This window comes from Danio rerio, chromosome 6 (assembly GCF_052040795.2).
Source record: "Danio rerio strain M-AB ecotype USA chromosome 6, GRCz13ab, whole genome shotgun sequence".
In the NCBI taxonomy this organism is placed as follows: Eukaryota; Metazoa; Chordata; class Actinopteri; order Cypriniformes; family Danionidae; genus Danio; species Danio rerio.
Window position 1 is genome coordinate 43,235,001 of NC_141026.1, and position 20,228 is coordinate 43,255,228.

Here is a 20,228-nt window from a genome sequence, read left to right on the forward strand (position 1 = left end):
AAGGAACAACTTTCTTCCACCATTCCTTCACATCTGCAGCTGACGACAGAACAGCAGAAGCTGTTACTAATTCACCAACTTCACTTTAGAGCTAGTGTTTGAATTCTCTAGCTTAATGTCTAAAGTGATGACAAAACAGGTGATTTTGCTCACATTTTAAGATTATAGGGGCTGAACAGCATTATATTGACATCAGTCATACAGATATTTCTCAGTTTCTCTGTTGCAATCGGGAGATCATAATAATTAACCCAAAAAAAAACCCAAAGCAACGCCAACAACACCAGATTACTGTTGTGTTTGTGATAAGGAAAAATGCTAAACACATGCGGGCATTTCTTTCTGTTTACTGAACTAGTCTGCAGTAACGAAAACAGCAGACTCCTTAAAAACAAACAGATGGCCAGCCGAAACGTAACTCGACGTAACACAAAACACATACATTCCTGATATGCGAGTCCCATCTCACACTCAACACACTACAGTTAAATGGTGTAAATACAGCACTACAACATAAAAAAGAGGGAGATTGACTTAGAATGTAATTTGCGTGTTTAAAAATGATTTGATCAGCTGTAAAAAAATTACGCTGTTTTATCCTTTAAAGGCTTTTATGCGGTTTCTGTCGACAACATCAACGGTCTTTGCTCTGCTCATTGGCCGCTGTTTTCCAGAAATTATAAATATTTAAAAAAAGGCACTATCCTTATGAATAAACTGCATGGTTGCAATCTAAACAACTACATTCTCGACTAAAAAGGCCTCAACAGTACATCATGTTGTCCAACAGCTACAATATTTGTCAAACTGTAGTATCCTCTGCTTGTTGCTGTACTGTAGGTGAGCAAAGTAATACACAAGGGTGAAGGGTTAAGAGACTAATCAGATTCAAGGACTAGACATAACTGTTAAATATACTATTATATAATTAAAAAATATATATAAAATACTTTGCTGGCCCCAAATATTTGAACAGATTGCATATTAATTCAGTAAAGAAGACGTTCTCCTTTCTTTGGCAACACTCACCAATAGTGGAGCGGTAATCCTCGGTGAACTGGCCTTCATGGAAACGTCTTATGAAGGACGTCTTTCCGACACAGCTGTTTCCCACCATGACCACATTAAACTGAACCACTTTAGAATCTGAAACGAGATGACACATTTTGTGTATTAGATATTAATATCTGTAAGAATGCATTAGGTGACTTTTTAATCACTCACCCCTGTTCTTTACATTGACCGTCATTCTGTCCTGTTTTCTGACTTGAATCTCTTCACCAGTGCCTTTTGGAGCAACTTCATAATTTCTGGAGGAGAAATAAAAAGTATATAATTTATTAGTCTATTATCATATTTCAAGTGATATTTTGGAGACTTATACAATAACCTATAGAGTTATGTCATACCTGGAAAATGGCAGATTTTCTGGTTGTAAGCTGACGCTCGTACCACAAGCCTTTTCAAAAACATAAAACTTGTTATTTTTAAAAATGTATTCTTATAACAATTAACCAAACCAAAACAAAATGTAGTAACCATTCATTCATTGTCCTTCGGCTTAGTCTCTTTTTTTAGAGGTCGCCACAGTGGAATAAACCACCAACTATTCCGGCATATGTTTTATGAAGCAGATGCCCTTCCAGCCACAACCCAGTACTGGGAAACACCCATACACACACCCTCATACACTACAGCCAATTTAGATTATTCTATTCACCTATAGCACATGTCTTTGGACCGTGGGGGAAATGATAGCACCCAGCGACCTTCTTGATGTGAGGTGACAGTACTAACCACTGAGCCACCACACCCTATGTAGTAACCATGCTATTATTTTTTTGCTATAATGATTACATAACCACAGTTTTACTGCAAATGCAATGGCTAAACTATGGTTAGTGTAGCAAAACCATGGTAAATTTGTGTTTACTTTGGTTTAACTACACATTTTTTTTGTTGGTTTCATTTAATGCAAACACTCATATTATGCAAAACTGTTTTTTGCTCTAATAAATACAGAATGTTACCCTAGTTTTAAAGCAAAGCTTTTTTCTATTAGAATATAAAATTAAAGGACATTTTATAAACAAAGACGTACATACCATTGAACCATCCCTGTGCTGTCTGTCCTCAACAGCAGAGCCATCTGGTTTATGATCTCCATCTTCTGATTCAGTTATACCATCAGATGCCTCAAGCCTACCAAGTTTGCCCTTATTAGCACGTCTGGACCCAAACTTCCTTTTAGTTGATGGTGACGCACTTTCTTGAACAACAGGGCTATCGCTCTCTTCTTGCTGGCTGCTTGTGTGTGCACTGGGAACATCAAGATACTCTTTATTTGGAGGGTCTTCTGTGATATTATGCACTAGCGACCCCTCCGTCATTTCTTCTTTGTTGGTCTCTGTCTTCTGATCTACTTTGTCTTCATCTTCTCTTTCTGCTTTGAACTGTCGTTTGGGGTTCTTGCGAGTTGAACCCATTTTTCGCCGTCGTCTTTCTGGAGAGTTTGGATCATTTAGAGTTGTCAAGCTCTGTAATGGTGAAAGAGATCTGATTTCTGAGCCTTCTGGTGAATTTGATTTCGGCTCATCAATAATCAATTCAAAATTGGATGCACTTTGAGAAGTTGTTTTTAGCATTCGCTGTATTTCACCAAGAAGTGAATCCTCTGACTGATTGGAGTAATCTTCAGTTGTTTGTTCTTCTGCAGTTATACCTGATGAGCTCATTTCAGAGTCGTGAGACATCTGCAGATTTGTGTCTATGATTTCTGTGTCCTCATATCCATCTCGCTTCCTCTGCATTCTTCCTTCTCTTCCAATATTTTTCCGGGTCGAGCCCATCTTCCTTCTCCTCTCAATGGGAACACATTCCGACTGTAGACTTTTGGTAGCATCAGCGCAAATCTGATGGGCATTTTCATGTTCACAAGTATCATGATAATCATTCTCATCTTTTGAATCTAACTTTTCTGATTTAAGATATGAGGAACTGAGAGTTTCTGAGGATGCTTCTGTGAATTGAGAGATGCTTGATGCTGAAGGCATTTCATCCAATTCATCCTCCGGTTTCTTAGCTTCTTTATTGTTTGTCATATTAATAAGAGATTGGTTTTGTTGAACCTCTTCACCAAGTTTACTTTCACTTGCCAAATGTAGTTCTCTACTCTGATCCTGTGTCATTCCTTCATTAATTTCTTTCGATTCTTCCTCTTTTCTCTGCCCTTTGTTCCCTCTAAGAGTTTTACGTGTTGACCCCATTTTTCGTTTTTGAACAACTGGATTCAGGTTTGCTTGATCTTTATGTGGCTCTTCAGGAATGACCCTTTGCTCAGGAACTACTTCAGTGTCAACATGTCCCAAAGCAAAGTCAGAAACCATTTCAGCAACAACATCTGGAGAACTTTCTCTTTCTTTCATTGGTTCGGTGTTTATGGTAGAATTTAGATAATCTTGATCTGAGAGCTCAGTCTGCACATCTGATTTACTGTCATGGTCTTCGTTAATAACATATGAACTAAACAGTGGTTTATGTACAGAAGATTCTGCAATAAATTTTTTAGGAGTTAATGTGTCCTTGGAATTTGTGGCTCCAGAATCAATTGTATTTTCAGCTTCCTCTTCATTCACCATCCTCTTTCCTCTCTTTCTAGTTGACCCCATTTTTCTCTTGGATGTATTGGAGTCTGCATGCATTTCATGTACCTCTGTTATAGATATTGAACTGTTACCCATGACATTATCTTCTGATGACAAATACGTTTGAGCTTCTGTCATAAGCAACACATCAGACAGAACAAGATCAGGCTGACTCGTAGACTCCCTAACAAAATCTACAGTTCTCTCTGGGATGTCCAATAAATGTGAGCTGGTTTCATCCTGTGATGTATCAGCATGTGTTTGTGATACATCTGATCTTTGCTCTTGTTCACATAGTTCCTGCATGGATGTATCCAATGCCTTTGTTGCCTTTCTTTCTTCATTGACATTATCTTTTATATTCATATTGTCTTTTGCCACATTTTGTTCCTGGTCTTTTGAATGTGTTTCTGTGTTTTCCTCTTCTGACCCTGCCTCATTATCTCTATTCTTTACCTTGGATTCTTCTCTCTGCTTTCCTTGTCCCTTATTCCCTTTGAGAGGTCTTCGAGTTGAGCCCATTTTTCTCTTTTGAACAACTGGACTTAATTGTGAGTTTTCCTCTTCTTTGTGAGAATCTCCAGGAATGCTGAAGTCACTTTGTTTGGAAATTATGTTTGGAATTACTGGAGCCTCATGTTCATTGTCAGATATGGTCAGTTTTGAATCAGAGACGTATTGAAACAAATACGACTCCTCAGTTGTATTAATCACAACTGTATTTTCAGGAACTTCAGCTTCTCTGACTAACACACTCACTTTGTTTTCTGTTTGTGATTGTGTGCTTTCCCCTACTGTTGCTTTTTCAACAACTTCATGGTTGTCCTGGGACTCTTCGTGAACTTTTACGTGGGTTTGAGCTTCTGAAATATCACTGATACCCATTGCAGTGTATATAAGCTCATCTGGATTGGGTTCATTTTCCAGAAATGAGATTTCCTTTTCATCATTATCTTTTCTTTGTCCTTTGTTACCCCTGAGAGGTCTTCGAGTTGAGCCCATTTTTCTCTTCTGAACAACTGGACTTAACTTTGGGTGAGCCTCCCCTCTATAAATATCTTCATGAACAACGTTGATGTTACTCTGCTTGAAAATTGTGTCTGTGTCTCCTGAAGTATCTTCCTCGACATTTGTAGATACATTAAATGCATCTGTGCTTGAACTAGGAGACGTTTGAAAAACATGTGATGCAGTATTTGTAGTGCTCTTCATTGTAACTGTAGCTTCAGTTTCTGAAGTATCTTCAGTATCAGCAGCATCTTTAACTACTGCTGCTCTTTCTGCATCTCCAGGATTATTCTGAAATTGTTCATGACTAATTGTGAGAGTTTGTGCTTCTTCGATGTGGCAGACACTTAATGAAGTGGATTCTTCAGACACTAAATCCGAACCATAAAATGACTGAATGAGATCAGATTCATACTCTTCAACAACACCAGCATCATTCTTCACACATAGTTCCTTCTCCTGTTCTTCAGCTCCATCTTTTATGTTTTGTAATGCAGATTCATCTGGACAGGGTTCATTCTCCAAACCAAATGTTTCTTTCTCTACATCAAACCTAATTTCATTATTAAGTGTCTCATTTTCATCTTGAAGCTCTCGTCCTTTTCTTTGTCCTTTATTTCCTTTGAGAGGTCTTCGAGTTGAGCCCATTTTTCTCCTCTGAACAACTGGACTTGACTTTGAGTTTGCCTCTTCGTTGTGAGAATCTCCAGGAATGATGCTGATTCCACTTTTTTCAGGAACCGTGTCTGTTTCTCCTGCTTCTACAGTTGGTTCATGTTGCACTAGAAGATCAGAATCCGTGACAGCAGAAACATCCTTAGTATTTTCAGATACGTGCAATGTTTCCAATTTTGGATCAGCTAAAGTGGCTTTTTGAAGCACATCTGACTCTGCAGTCACATTGCTGTCCACTTTAACTGATTCCCCAATACCTTCAGCTTCTCTGACTAATACATTTACATCATGGATGTTTTGTTCTGCTTTACTGGTTGAGTCACATGTTTGGTTTTGTGACTCTGTTTCTAATTGTAAGTCTGTATCTCCATCTACTGATTCTCTTTCAACATCTCCAACTATTTCCCAGCACTCTTCTTGAATTTTTGTGAGGGTTTGTGATTCTGTGATGTTACAGACACTCAATGCAGTGGATTCTTCAGACACTAAATCTGAACTATATGACTGAATGAGAGCAGATTCAGACTCTTCAACAAGACCAACATCATTCTCCAGACATATTTCCTTCTCCTGTTCTTCAGCTCCATCTTTCATGTTTTGTAATGTAGATTCATCTGGACAGGGTTCATTCTCCAAACTAAATGTTTCTTTTTCTACATCAAGCAAAAATTCACAGTGAAATGTTTCCTTTTCATCATCAAGCTCTTGTCCTTTTCTTTGTCCTTTATTTCCTTTGAGAGGTCTTCGAGTTGAGCCCATTTTTCTCCTCTGAACAACTGGACTCGACTTTGAGTTTGCCTCTTCTCCGTGAGACTCTCTAGGAATGATGTTGATGCCACTTTGTACAGAAATTGTGTCTGTCCCTTCTGCTCGTTCAGTGCCAAGATGTTGCACTAGAAAATCAGTATCAGTCACAGCAGAAACTTCCTCTGTATTTTCAGAAACTTGCAATGTTTCTAATTCTGCATCAGCTAAAGTGTCTTTTTGAATCACATCTGACTCTGCAGTCACATTACTATCCAATATAACTGATTCTCCAGTAACTTCAGCTTCTCTGACTAAAACATTTACATCATGGATGTTTTCTTCTGCTTCACTAGTTGAGACACATGTTTGGTTTTGTGACTCGGTTTTTGATTGCAAGTCTGTGTCTTCTTCTACTGTTGCTCTTTCAACATCCCCAACTATTTCCCAGGCCTCTTCGTGAGTTTTTGAGAGGGTTTGTGGTTCTGTGATGTTACAGACACTCAATGCAGTGGTTTCTCCAGACGCTAAATCTGAACCGTATGATGACTGAATGAGAGCAGATTCAGACTCTCCAACAAGACCAGCATCATTCTTCACACACAGTTCCTTCTCCTGTTCTTCAGCTCCATCTTTTATGTTTTGTAATGTAGATTCATCTGGACAGGGTTCATCCTCCAAACCGAATGTTTCTTTCTGTACATCAAGCAAAAATTCACTGTTAAATGTTTCATTTTCATCATGAAGCTCTCGTCCTTTTCTTTGTCCTTTATTTCCTTTGAGAGGTCTTCGAGTTGAGCCCATTTTTCTTCTCTGAATAACTGGACTTGACTCTAAGTTTGTCTCTTTTCTTTGAAGATCTCCAGGGATGATGCTGATGCCACTTTGTTTAGGAATTGAGTCTGTTTTTCCTGCTCCTTCAGTGCCATGATGTTGAAGTAAAAGATCAGAATCGGTCACAGCTGAAAGACTCTCAGTATTTTCAGATACATTGTCTTTTTCCAATTTTGCATCAGCTAAAGTGGCTTTTTGAAGCACATCTGACTCTGCAGTCACATTATTCCCTTTTAGAGGTCTTCGAGTTGAGCCTATTTTTCTTCTCTGAACAACTGGACTTGGAATGACACTGATGCCACTTTGTTCAGGAATTGAGTTGGTTTCTCCTCCTTCTTCCATGGCTTCCTGTTGCACTAAAAGATCAGAATCAGCAGAAATATCCTCAGTTTTTTCAGATACTTTCAATGTTTCTAAATTTGCATTAACAAAAATGTTATTCTGAATCAAAGCTGACTCCAGAGTAACTTTATTCTCTATTGTATCTGATTCTCTAGTAACTTCGGCTTCTCTGACTAAAACATTAACAGCATTGATGTTTTCTTCTGCTTTACTGGTTGAGTTAAATGTTCGGTTCTGTGATTCAGCTTCTAATTGCAAGTCTATGTCTCCATCTACTGCTTCTCTTTCAATTATTTCCCAGGACTCTTTATGAATATTTGTAAGGGTTTGTGATTGTGTGATGTTACATATTGTTAATGCAGTGGATTCTTCAGACACTAAATCTGAACCATATGATGACTGAATGAGAGCAGATTCAGACTCTTCAACAACACCAGCATCATTCTTCACACACTTTTCCGTCTCCTGTTCTGCAGCTCCATCCTTTATGTTTTGTAATGTAGATTCATCTGGACAGGGTTCATCCTCCAAACCAAATGTTTCTTTCTCTTCATTAAGCATATTTTCACTACTAAATGTTTCTTTTTCATCATGCATTTCTCGTCCTTTTCTTTGTCCTTTATTTCCTTTGAGAGGTCTTCGAGTTGAGCCCATTTTTCTCCTCTGAACAACTGGACTCGACTTTGAGTTTGCCTCTTCTTTGTGAGAATCTCCAGGAATAATGTTGATGCCACTTTGTTCAGTAATTGAGTCTGTTTCTCCTGGTGCTTCAGTGGCTTCATGTTGAATTAGAAGATCAGAATCAGTCACAGCAGAAACATCATCAGTATTTTCAAATAGCTGAAATGTTTCCAATTTTGCATCAGCTAAAGTGTCTTTTTGAAGCACATCTGACTCTGCAGTCACATTACTATCCACTTTAACTGATTCTCCAATAACGTCAGCTTCTCTGACTAAAACATTTCCATCATGGATGTTTTCTTCTGCTTTACTGCTTGAGGCAAATGTTTGGTTATGTGGCTCAGTTTGTAATTGTAAGTCTGTGTCTCCATCTACTGCTTTTCTTTCAACATCCCCAACTATTTCCAAGGACTCCTCATGGATATTTGTGAGGGTTTGCGATTCTGTTATGTTACAGACAGTCAATGCAGTGGATTCTTCAGGCCCCAAATCTGACACATTAGATAACTGAATAAAAGCAGATTCAGATTCCTCAACAAGACCAACATCATTTTTCATAAACATTTTAATCTTGTGTGCTTCAGCTCCATCTATTAAGCTTTCTAATGTAAATTCATCTGGATTAGGTTGATCATCCATACTGAAGATTGGTGTCTCTACTTTAATCATGTTTTTACTGTCAACTGTGTCATTTTCATCAGGATACTCTTGTCCTTTCCTTTGTGGTTTAAAGTCTCCATCTACTGGCTCTCCATCAGCATTTTCCTGGGACTCTTCTTGAATTTCTGTGAGGGTTTGTGATTCTGTGATGTTACATATTCTTAATGCAGTGGATTCTTCAGACACTAAATCTGAACCATATGATGACTGAATGAGAGCAGATTCAGACTCTTCAATAACACCAGCATCATTCTTCACACACATTTCCGTCTCCTGTTCTTCAGCTCCATCCTTTATGTTTTGTAATGTAGATTCATCTGGACAGGGTTCATCCTCCAAACCAAATGTTTCTTTCTCTTCATTAAGCATATTTTCACTACTAAAGGTTTCTTTTTCATCATGCATTTCTCGTCCTTTTCTTTGTCCTTTATTTTCTTTGAGAGGTCTTCGAGTTGAGCCCATTTTTCTTCTCTGAACAACTGGACTTGACTTTGAGTTTGCCTCTTCTCTGTGAGAATCTCCAGGAATGATGTTCAAAGCAGATTGTTCAGTAATTGAGTCTGTTTCTCCTGATACTTCAGTGGCTTCATGTTGCACTAGAAGATCAGAATCCGCCACAGCAGAAATATCCTCAGTATTTTCAGATTCTTGCAATGTTTTCAATTGTGTATCAGCAAAAGTGTCTTTTTGAAGCACATCTGACTCTGCAGTCACATTACAATCAACTTTAACTGATTCTCCAAAAACTTCAGCTTCTCTGACTAAAACATTTACATCATGGATGTTTTCTTCTGTTTTACTGGTTGAGTCATATGTTTGGTTTTGTGACTCACTTTCTAATTGTAAGTTTGTGCCTCCATCTACTGATTCTCTTTCAACATCTCCAGCATTATTCTGAGACTCTTCATGAACTTTTGTGAGGGTTTGTGATTCTGTGATGTTACAGACACTCAGTGCAGTGGATTCTTCAAGCACTAAATCTGAACTATATGAAGTCTGAATGTGACCAGATTCAGACTCTTCAACAACAGCATCATTCTTCACACATATTTTCTTCTCCTTTTCTTCAGCTTTATCCTTTATGTCTTGTAATGTAGATTCATCTGGACAGGGTTTATTTTCCAAACCAAATGTTTCTTTCTCTACATTAAGCAAAAATTCACTGTTAAATGTCTCATTTTCATCTTGAAGCTCTCGTCCTTTTCTTTGTCCTTTATTTCCTTTGAGAGGTCTTCGAGTTGAGCCCATTTTTCTCCTCTGAACAACTGGACTTGACTTTAAGTTTGCCTCTTCTCTGTGAGAATCTCCAGCAATGACGCTGATGCAACTTTGCTCAGGAGTTAAGTCTGTTTCTTCTGCTCCTTCAGTGGCTTCATGTTGCACTAGAAGATCAGAATCGGTCACAGCTGCAACATCTTCAGCATTTTCAGATACTTGCGATGTTTCCAATTTTGCATCAGCCAAAGAGTCTTTTTGAAGCACATCTGACTCTGCAGTCACATTACTGTCCACTGATCCTCCAATAACTTCAGCTTCTCTGACTAAAACATTAACATCATGGATGTTTTCTTCTGCTTTACTAGTTGACGCAAATGTTTGGTTCTGTGATTCAGTTTCTAAGTGCAAGTCTGCTTCTCCATCTTCTGCTACTCTTTCAACATCTCCAAATATTTCAAAGGACTCTTCTTGAATATTTGTGAGGGTTTGTGGTTCTGTGATGTTACAGACACTCAATGCAGTGGATTCTTCAGACACTAAATCTGAACTATATGACTGAATGAGAGCAGATTCAGACTCTTCAACAAAACCAACATCATTTTCCAAACATATTTCCTTCTCCTGTTCTTCAGCTCCATCCTTTATGTTTTGTAATGTGGATTCATCTGGACAGGGTTCATTCTCCAAACTAAATGTTTCTTTTTCTACATCAAGCAAAAATTCACTGTTAAATGTTTCATTTTCATCATGAAGCTCTCGTCCTTTTCTTTGTCCTTTATTTCCTTTGAGAGGTCTTCGAGTTGAGCCCATTTTTCTCCTCTGAACAACTGGACTTGACTCTAAGTTTGTCTCTTTTCTTTGAAGATCTCCAGGGATGATGCTGATGCCACTTTGTTTAGTATTTGAGTCTGTTTCTCCTGCTCCTTCAGTGCCATGATGTTGAAGTAAAAGATCAGAATCGGTCACAGCTGAAAGACTCTCAGTATTTTCAGATACATTGTCTTTTTCCCATTTTGCATCAGCTAAAGTGGCTTTTTGAAGCACATCTGACACTGCAGTCACATTATTCCCTTTTAGAGGTCTTCGAGTTGAGCCTATTTTTCTTCTCTGAACAACTGGACTTGGAATGACATTGATCCTACTTTGTTCAGGAATTGAGTTGGTTTCTCCTGCTTCTTCCATGGCTTCCTGTTGCACTTGAAGATCAGAATCAGTCACAGCAGAAACATCAGTATTTTCAAATTGCTGAAATATTTCCAATTTTGCATCAGCTAAAGTGTCTTTTTGAAGCACATCTGACTCTGCAGTCACATTACTATCCACTTTAACTGATTCTCCAATAACGTCGGCTTCTCTGACTAAAACATTTCCATCATGGATGTTTTCTTCTGCTTTACTGCTTGAGGCAAATGTTTGGTTATGTGGCTCGGTTTGTAATTGTAAGTCTGTGTCTCCATCTACTGCTTCTCTTTCAACATCCCCAAATATTTCCAAGGACTCCTCAGGGATATTTGTGAGGGTTTGCGATTCTGTTATGTTACAGACAGTCAATGCAGTGGATTCTTCAGGCCCCAAATCTGACACATTAGATAACTGAATAAAAGCAGATTCAGATTCCTCAACAAGACCAACAACATTTTTTATAAACATGTTAATCTTGTGTGCTTCAGCTCCATTTATAGAGCTTTCTAATGTAAATTCATCTGGATTAGGTTGATCATCCAAACTGAAGATTGGTGTCTCTACTTTAATCATGTTTTTACTGTCATCTGTGTCATTTTCATCAGGATACTCTTGTCCTGTTCTTTGTGGTTTGATGTCTCCATCTACTGGCTCTCCATCAGCATTTTCCTGGGACTCTTCTTGAATTTCTGTGAGGGTTTGTGATTCTGTGATGTTACATATTCTTAATGCAGTGGATTCTTCAGACACTAAATCTGAACCGTATGATGACTGAATGAGAGCAGATTCAGACTCTTCAACAACACCAGCATCATTCTTCACACACATTTCCGTCTCCTGTTCTTCAGCTCCATCTTTTATGTTTTGTAATGTAGATTCATCTGGACAGCGTTCATTATCTAACATAAATGTTTCTTTCTCTACATTAAGCATAATTTCACTACTAAATGTCTCATTTTCATCATGAAGCTCTCGTCCTTTTCTTTGTCCTTTATTTTCTTTGAGAGGTCTTCGAGTTGAGCCCATTTTTCGTCTCGGAACAACCAGACTTGACTTTGAGTTTTCCTCTTCTCTGTGAGAATCTCCAGGACTGATGCTGATGCCACTTTGTTTAGGAATTGAGTTGGTTTCTCCAGCTTCTTCAGTGGCTTCATGTTGCACTAGAAGATCAGAATCCGCCACAGTAAAAATATCCTCAATATCTTCAGATACTTGCAATGTTTCCAATTGTGCATCAGCAAAAAATTCATTTTGAAGCACATCTGACTCTGCAGTCACATTACAATCCACTTTAACTGATTCTTCAATGACTTCAGCTTCTCTGACTAAAACATTTACAGCATGGATGTTTTCTTCTTTAATGGTTGAGTTAAAAGTGTGGTTTTGTGATTCAGTTTCTAATTGTAAATCAGTGTCTCCATCTGCTGCTACTCTTTTGACATCTCCAGCATTATACTGGGACTCTTCTTGAACTTTTGCAAGGGTTTGTGATTCTTTTATGTTACAGACACTCAATGCAGTGGAATCTTTAGACACTGAATCTGAATTATATGATGACTGATTGAGAGCAGATTCAGACTCTTCAACAAGAAGTTCATCCTTTATGCTTTCTAATGTAGATTCATCTGGACAGGGTTCATTTTCCAAACTAAATATTTCTTTCTCTAAATCAAGCATAATTTCATTATTAAATGTCTCATTTTCATCTTGAAGCTCTCGTCCTTTTCTTTGTCCTTTATTTCCTTTGAGAGGTCTTCGAGTTGAGCTTGTTTTTCTCCTCTGAACAACTGGACTTGACTTTGAGTTTGCCTCTCCTCTGTGAGAATCTCCAGGAATGATGCTGATGCCACTTTTTTCAGCAATTGTGTCTGTTTCTCCCAATCCTTCAGTGGCTTCATGTTGAATTAGAAGATCAGTATCAGTCACAGCAGAAACATCATCAGAATTGTTTGAAATTTGCGATGTTTCCAATTTTGCATCAGCCAAAGTGTCTTTTTGAAGCACATCTGACTCTGCAGTCACATTACTATCTACTTTAACTGATTCTTCAATAACCATGCCTTCTCTGGCTAATACATTTACATCATGGATGTTTTCTTCTGCTTTACTGGTTGAGTCACATGTTTGGTTTTGTGACTCACTTTCTAATTGTAAGTTTGTGCCTCCATCTACTGATTCTCTTTCAACATCTCCAACTATTTCCCAGGACCCCTCTTGAATTTTTGTGAAACTATGTGATTCTGTGATATGGCAGACACTCAATGCAGTGGATTTTTCAGACGATAACTCTGAACTATATGATGACTGAATGAGATCAGATTCAGACTCTTTAACAAGACCAGCATCATTCTTCACACACACTTCCTTCTCCTGTTCTTCAGCTCTATCCTTTATGTTTTGTAATGTAAATTCATCTGGATTAGGTTGATCATCCAAACTGAAGATTGGTGTCTCTACACTGATTTTATATTTACTGTCAACTGTGTCATTTTCATCAGGATGCTCTTGTCCTATTCTTTGTGGTTTGATGTCTCCATCTACTGGCTCTCCGTCAGCATTTTCAAGGGACTCTTTTTGAATTTCTGTGAGGGTTTGTGATTCTGTGATGTTACAGACACTCAATGAAGTGGATTCTTCAGACACTAAATCTGAATCATATGATGACTGAATGAGAGCAGATTCAGACTCTTCAACAAGACCAACATCATTCTTCACACATATTTCCTTCTCCTGTTCTTCAGCTCCATCCTTTATGTTTTGTAATGCAGATTCATCTGGACAGGGTTTATTTTCCAAACCAAATGTTTCTTTTTCTACATCAAGCAAAAATTCACTGTTAAATGTCTCATTTTCATCATGAAGATCTCGTCCTTTTCTTTGTCCTTTATTTCCTTTGAGAGGTCTTCGAGTTGAGCCCATTTTTCTCTTCTGAACAACCGGACTTGACTTTAAGTTTGCCTCTTTTTTGTGATAATCTCCAGGAATGACGCTGATGCCACTTTGCTCAGGAGTTAAGTGGGTTTTTTCTGCTCCTTCAGTGGCTTCATGTTGCACTAGAAGATCAGAATCGGTCACAGCTGCAACTTCTTCAGTATTTTCAGATACTTGCAATGTTTCCAATTTTGCATTAGCTAAAGTGTGGTTTTGAATCACATCTGACTCTACAGTCACATTGCAGTCCACTGATCCTCCAATAACTTCAGCTTCTCTGACTAAAACCTTTACATCTTGGATGTTTTCTTCGGTTCCTTCTCCTTTACTTGTTGAGACTGTTTCTCCAACTACTGCTTCTATTTCAACATCTCCAGCATTATCCTGAGACTCTTCGTGACTTTGTGTGAGGGTTTGTGCTTCTGTGGTGTTACAGACACTCAATGCAGTGGATTCTTCAGACACTAAATCTGAACCATATGATGACTGAATGAGAGCAGATTCTTCAACAACAGCATCATACTTCACACATATTTCCATCTCCGGTTCTTCCGCTTCATCTAATGTACTTTCTAATGTTGATTCATCTGCACAGACTCCATCCTCCAAACTAATTATTTCTTTTAATACACTGATCATTTCTTTATTGTCAAGTTTTTCATTTGCATCATCAAATTCTCTTCCTTTTCTTTGTTCTTTGTTACCTTTGAGAGGTCTTCTTGTTGAGCCGATTTTTCGCCTTTGAACAGTTGGACTTGATTTTGAATCTGCCTTCTCTTTGTGAATACCATCAGAAATTAAACAGGCCTCACTTGAATCTTCCTTCTGAGGATTTTCAAATACTTTCAATGCTTTTGCATTTACATCAGAAGTTTGAATATCAGATTCAGTAATCATAGTATTCTCCACTGTATCTCCATGTGCTTCAACTTCTTTCACTAAAGCACCAATATCACGTATGTTCTCATATGTGTCCCCTACTTCACTGATTGAAGAGTCAACGTGTTGGCCCTCTGTTTGAATTTCCAGGTCTGTGTCTCCCCCTAGAGGCACTATTGCAACATCTCTAGCATTTCCCACTAAATTAAATGCTGAATAATCTAGAACACGGATAGCACTTTCATCAGGAACCGTGTATGTCTCTCCTGAATCTGATGTTGCATCCATCTTTTCACTTCCATCTGACAAATTCTCTGGTTTTGCTCTGAAGAGATTTTCTTCCTTTTCACATTCCTCATACACACTTCCACCAAAACCATGGTCGTCTCTATCACTAGGCCTTTGGGGTGGGAGAGATACATCTGTTGGCAAGTTTATGAAAATTTCCTCAGACTTTGAGCCTACATCTTTAATTGCCATATTCACAGCCTCTCTATCATCTTTAACCTTCACATTTTCTGGCACGTTCCTAGCATCATCTCCTGGTGTCTCTATGCTCGTTTCCATATATTCTTCATTTCCAATTAATTCCATGTCTTGTGTTACATTGTGATCTATCACATCACCTTGTTCAGTCATTTCAAATGCTTCAGATCCTCTTTTATCATTCATAGATTCATTCTCGTCTGTTACATATAAAGCGAGTTCTTTGTATTTTTCCGTAAAACACTTTAACTCAGTGTCATGTGTCACTGAAGCAACATCACAAACGTTATATTCTTCTTTCAGCTCTGCCCCAGCATCACTAATCTCATGTGGTGAACTTATTGTTTTGGGTTCAGCAAAGTTAATATTAGAGATAGGCACATCCAACTTTGTACTGCCTCCCACTACAAGTTGACCTGTTGAATGTTCACAGATGTTATCTAGAGTAGCACTATCATCATGTTGGTTTACTGAAGGCAATTTCTCATCATATATTTTAAGTTCCTCTAATTGTGCATCCTGTCTTTGTGATACACCACTTGCTTGATGCTTTCTAAATAGTTCCTCTTTCTGGTTTAGAGACTCCTCCTTGGCTTCTTCAGAGTTTACATCTCTGCACTCGTAAGATGTGCTTATATCATTTTGAGTATCAGGAACATGCTGGCTGTTATCACTCACATGACATCCTGCTTCTTCTAAAACTTTATTTTGAACATCAGATTGTTCAGCACGTGAGCCAAACATCAAATCCAATTCCTCTCTGAGTACTGAAGGCTTCTGCTGGCTAGATGTTTCATGTAGGGGCTTTTCTTGATCAACAAGGGGAAAAGCAACTGATAGTTGGGTCATAGTTTCAGTTCCAGCGGAAATATCGGGATCTTTCACCTCTACTTTCTCAGCCAAGAGTGACTGATTTAAAACCAAGCCAATTTCTGCGTGGGATGACGGATCTCTTGCTACATCATCTTGCGTTTGCGCAATCACTTCTGACTTTGCTTCATCTGTGACTTCTTCTTTCATTTCATTCTCTGACATGCTTCTCAAATGTTCTTGCATACCTACATTTCTCCCAGCGAGAGGCCTGCGAACTGAACCCATCCTCCTTTTTTGACCGGAGTTGCTGGCTAAGGGGGCTTCTTGGTTAGTCTTTGGTTCATCAAACATGACTGAATCATCCTGCAACAACTTATTTGCTGCCAAGGAGACAGTGCTAGAATTGCATTTAGGTATCTGACAAACAGCTTCAAAACTTTCAGGTTGAAAACTGGAAGACTTTGATTGTTCTATGAGGGAGCCATGTTGTTTTTCAGTGTTTAATGTGACTTGTTGAGTTACATAATCTTCAACAAACTCTTCAAGTTTTCTGTCTACTTTAAAACCACCACCTTTCCGCGTTGATCCCATTTTCCTTTTTCGTTCTAACGGCTCAGTGTCTATGATTAGATCATTGTGACTTGCTGCATGTTGAGCACATTCAGATGCAGAGGTTTGTTGATCAGTGGTTGAGCTTGATGGATGACCAAAATGGGTCGTTTCTGTTGTGGTGTGGAATTCAGTTTGCCCATGCTGAGACTCTGCAATCAACCCATCGTCATTGTCATCATCTTTCTCGATATTTCTGTTAAGACCTTTTGGACCTCGTCTGGATGAACCAAGTCTCTGGTTCTTCTTGGGTTTTCTGCCTGACATGGCTACCCATATCATGAGACAAACATTTGGGATGTCATTTTAAAGCATGTTTGACATTGTTTTTTTTTTTTTTTTTTTTTTTTACAAGAACATGATTAAAAAAAGAAACCAGAGAGCATTAGTTATGAACCACATGTATATGACTCATACCAAATGTCATGCATGTGCTCTCAAATCAGTCATTTGCTTGTGGTTTTCCATAATGAAAACCAGAGCACACTAACAAGATGTTTTATATGCTAACATATTAGACTGTAATAAGCTTAAGTGTTTTACTGTCAATCTAAAAAATGCCACAAACATTTCATCACATTTGTCGTCGCCATCAACACTCCAACCATCATTTTGTTTTTGTCATACAGACTGTTCTGGCATCCACTTATTACAATACATCTTACAACCTAAATGAGCAATGAAATACTTTTCTTTAGTCTGTCTTCTACAGTGAAACACTGCTCCATTACTTGTAATGTTAATATTAGCAATATAAAGACTAATATACAATAGTTGTATGTTTTGCAAATCACAGGGTGTAAATGTAAGACATCCCTCTTAAATCTGTTGATGCTACAAAAGTACCAATAACTGACATTACCTTCCGATGACCTCTCAAGAATCCATCCAATTTGACAGTCTCATGGGTTTTAGTAAAGTACGGGACACGCTTCAATGCTTTTGTGTTTCTCTTTTGAAGGAGGCTGAGCTCATGAAGCTTCCTTTATGCTGCTACCCTCAACTTCCTGTACTGTTGACATAAATTGCATTGTAAGGCAAGTGTGAACTTTTGAGTTTATATTTTTGACAAGTTGCTGATCGTTCTTCCTGTGTAAGCGAATGAGACATTTGTTGCAGTGTAATATTTTGACTGCAGTTCAAGTGCTTGTTTTAATCCTCCTTAATACTTTTAAATCCTGCTTTAATTTAAAAACACACAACCGTGTTGAAAATGATTGCACTGCTGGGTTTTCAATGCAGATCACAATCAAAAACTTACAATACAATTTAATACAAAATATAGATTTTACAATGCCTTTGCCAGTTAAAGAACACAAGTAAAGATTAGTTTGCCATTATTAAATCACTGAAAACAATTACTTTGTATAACTAGCACTTCTTGTGTGTCTTACCTTTTCTTGCTGAATGCCTCAACTGTAAACCACTTAGGACAAAATCATCTGCTAAACGACTAGCTTAAATAGAATGTCAATAATTTAATTTTTTTAATTCATATTTGTTACTGAAGTAGAAACTATAACATGCTGGTAAGAAAGACTGAAGGCTACATGCAGAAATGACCTGGATAAACACATGCTGTAAGTCTATAATAAATAATGCAACAATTATGTTAACCAATTAAACCAGTGGTTCCCAAGCTTTGGGTCAAAAAAAAAAAAAAAATTGGATCCAAAAATCTAATTTATTGTTTAACTTTTAGAAATACATTATTTTATCAATAACCAACAGAAGAAAATAGCTGCGTTAAAAAACTATGCAAAAAAAAGCCATCAACCTTCCGATTTTTTTTTTGTAACCCCTTGGGTGAATGTTATATTAAAGACACAGCACATTGATTTTATGGCACCAGGTTAAACTTTGACACCTTTACAGCACTCACATACAGTAAAAAATAAATACAGAAAAACTGAACATAAAGGATGGTCTTCAAGTGGTGTTCTTTAAATGATGAATAGACTTGGCCTATTGGTATGTGTGCGCCATTGTGTTTATACATTTAGAACCACCTCGGAGGATATTGGGGGTTGCGAGTCACTGCATTCATTTTGGTGGTCACATACTGAAAAGTGTGGATCCCCTGAATTAAACCATACGGTAAAGGGTAATCAAACTTTAATGCAATAACACCCAAACAGTGTGAGGTGTAGAGGAAAGAGTAACCACAGTAAATTCGTAAGGAACATTTTAATGGAAGTACAAACAAAAAAAGCATACAAAATCGTCTTCAAATGATCCCCTAGATCAGACCATTCAGAACACTTCTCTGCCCAAAGAGCATAAAATTACATTCCAAGCATTGAGGCAGGATGAAACCATTACTACCCATTAAGCACAGATATCTTAAGTAAAAAAAAAGATACTTAGAACACTATGGGGGGGAAAAACATTTTAAAAGACTTTTGGGGGGCCAAAAAAAAAAAAAAAAAAAACCTCCATCGTTGTTTCCCATCATCCTAGTCTGTTAGAGAGCAGGCACAGACACACTTTTTCTGACAATGCTGGGCTTGAAGACTTCACTTCCGACCATTGGATCGCGAACGACTGAAGAGATGAGAAAATGTTCTGTGAACAGATCTGTAAATAATTCAGCTATGCTATTACACTACTTGGAAGTGGAAACCAACCTGCGTGATCCTGAGAAAGACCTTGAAGGTTTATAGTTTCTATCTCGAGACAAAGACCTCTCTCTTCTCCTCTCTCTGGAAAGGGACCTATAAAAACCAAGTAAATACAAGTGAAAGTGTGTTAGTCATAAGATGAAACGAGAAGAGGGCAAATTAAGAACAGCCATAAATAAAGTCAGAAAAACTACTTATGGTGTTGACAAAACCTGTGAAGCCCAAAGTATACTTGGTTTCATTTTTAATGCCTATGCAAGTGTCTGCTATGTGGTGGACTAATTTCACCAAAATATTGTGGATAACCTGGTTTTTGCAATTGCAAATAGTTTACTCTTGTAAATGCGCAGACATTTATTTTCAAATCATGTTGGCTCAATCCCAGTTCTATTTTTGCACTCCTTGCCCTAGGCCCTTGAAACAGTGTGAAGCGAAAGGGCTTCAAAATTTACCCATAAGAAATGGATCGAAGAAAGTAAAAGTCATCGCAAGAAGAAAGTCAACGCAATCTTGTTTCATATGAGACTGACAATTACGACTGCTGTAGTTATTCCAGTTGCGTTATTTTTTTTTTTTAGTATTTATCTTCAGGAAGTCACTGAAGCCAACAATATCATGTTATAACAATACGTGGCAATAAGCTCATAATTGTACTTTGCATTTACACCATGGCCATATTTATCTGTGTACACGCACAAACACAACATAAACATAACAGCAGACACTGTAAAAAGGTCATTCCCGGCCACCAGACCTTTCTGACAGGGTTTTTGAGTGTCCGATGGTAAAGTATGTTGTGAGACTACTATATAGGAGCTATTATTATCAATAGCAAAATTTTGCGGTTTTTATTGTAGCATGTTTTTTTTTACACTAATGCAGTTATGAATGTATTAAAACA

At 37.9% G+C, this 20,228-nt stretch overlaps 2 protein-coding genes across 16 annotated transcripts in view; both read right to left on the bottom strand.

The window, feature by feature from the left end:
• Positions 1 to 18,943, bottom strand: part of rab44 (RAB44, member RAS oncogene family) — a 21,616-nt gene extending 2,673 nt beyond the window's left edge. Inside the window, exons 1-5 of one of the 3 annotated variants that reach the window (XM_087257673.1) lie at positions 17,569 to 18,943; positions 2,106 to 16,975; positions 1,410 to 1,459; positions 1,225 to 1,310; positions 1,030 to 1,146 (exon numbers count right to left, since the gene is read on the bottom strand). In XM_087257673.1, the coding sequence (XP_087113799.1) occupies positions 1,030 to 1,146; positions 1,225 to 1,310; positions 1,410 to 1,459; positions 2,106 to 16,973 (15,121 nt within the window). In that variant the 5' untranslated portion in view covers positions 16,974 to 16,975; positions 17,569 to 18,943. Of the gene's footprint in view, positions 1 to 1,029; positions 1,147 to 1,224; positions 1,311 to 1,409; positions 1,460 to 2,105 lie in introns of all 3 variants that reach the window. The other 2 variants (XM_087257674.1, XM_087257672.1) reach the window with 2 other exon arrangements.
• srsf3a (serine and arginine rich splicing factor 3a) overlaps positions 18,879 to 20,228 on the bottom strand; it is a 16,648-nt gene continuing 15,298 nt past the window's right edge. For all 13 annotated transcript variants that reach the window (XR_015492554.1, XR_015492557.1, XR_015492555.1 and 10 more), the window contains 2 exon segments: positions 19,334 to 19,420; positions 18,879 to 19,250 (listed from right to left, as the gene is read on the bottom strand). Coding sequence is in view for 5 of the 13 variants with exons in the window: in XM_087255135.1 (XP_087111261.1) it covers positions 19,223 to 19,250; positions 19,334 to 19,420 (115 nt within the window). In the remaining 8 variants the exon portion in view is untranslated.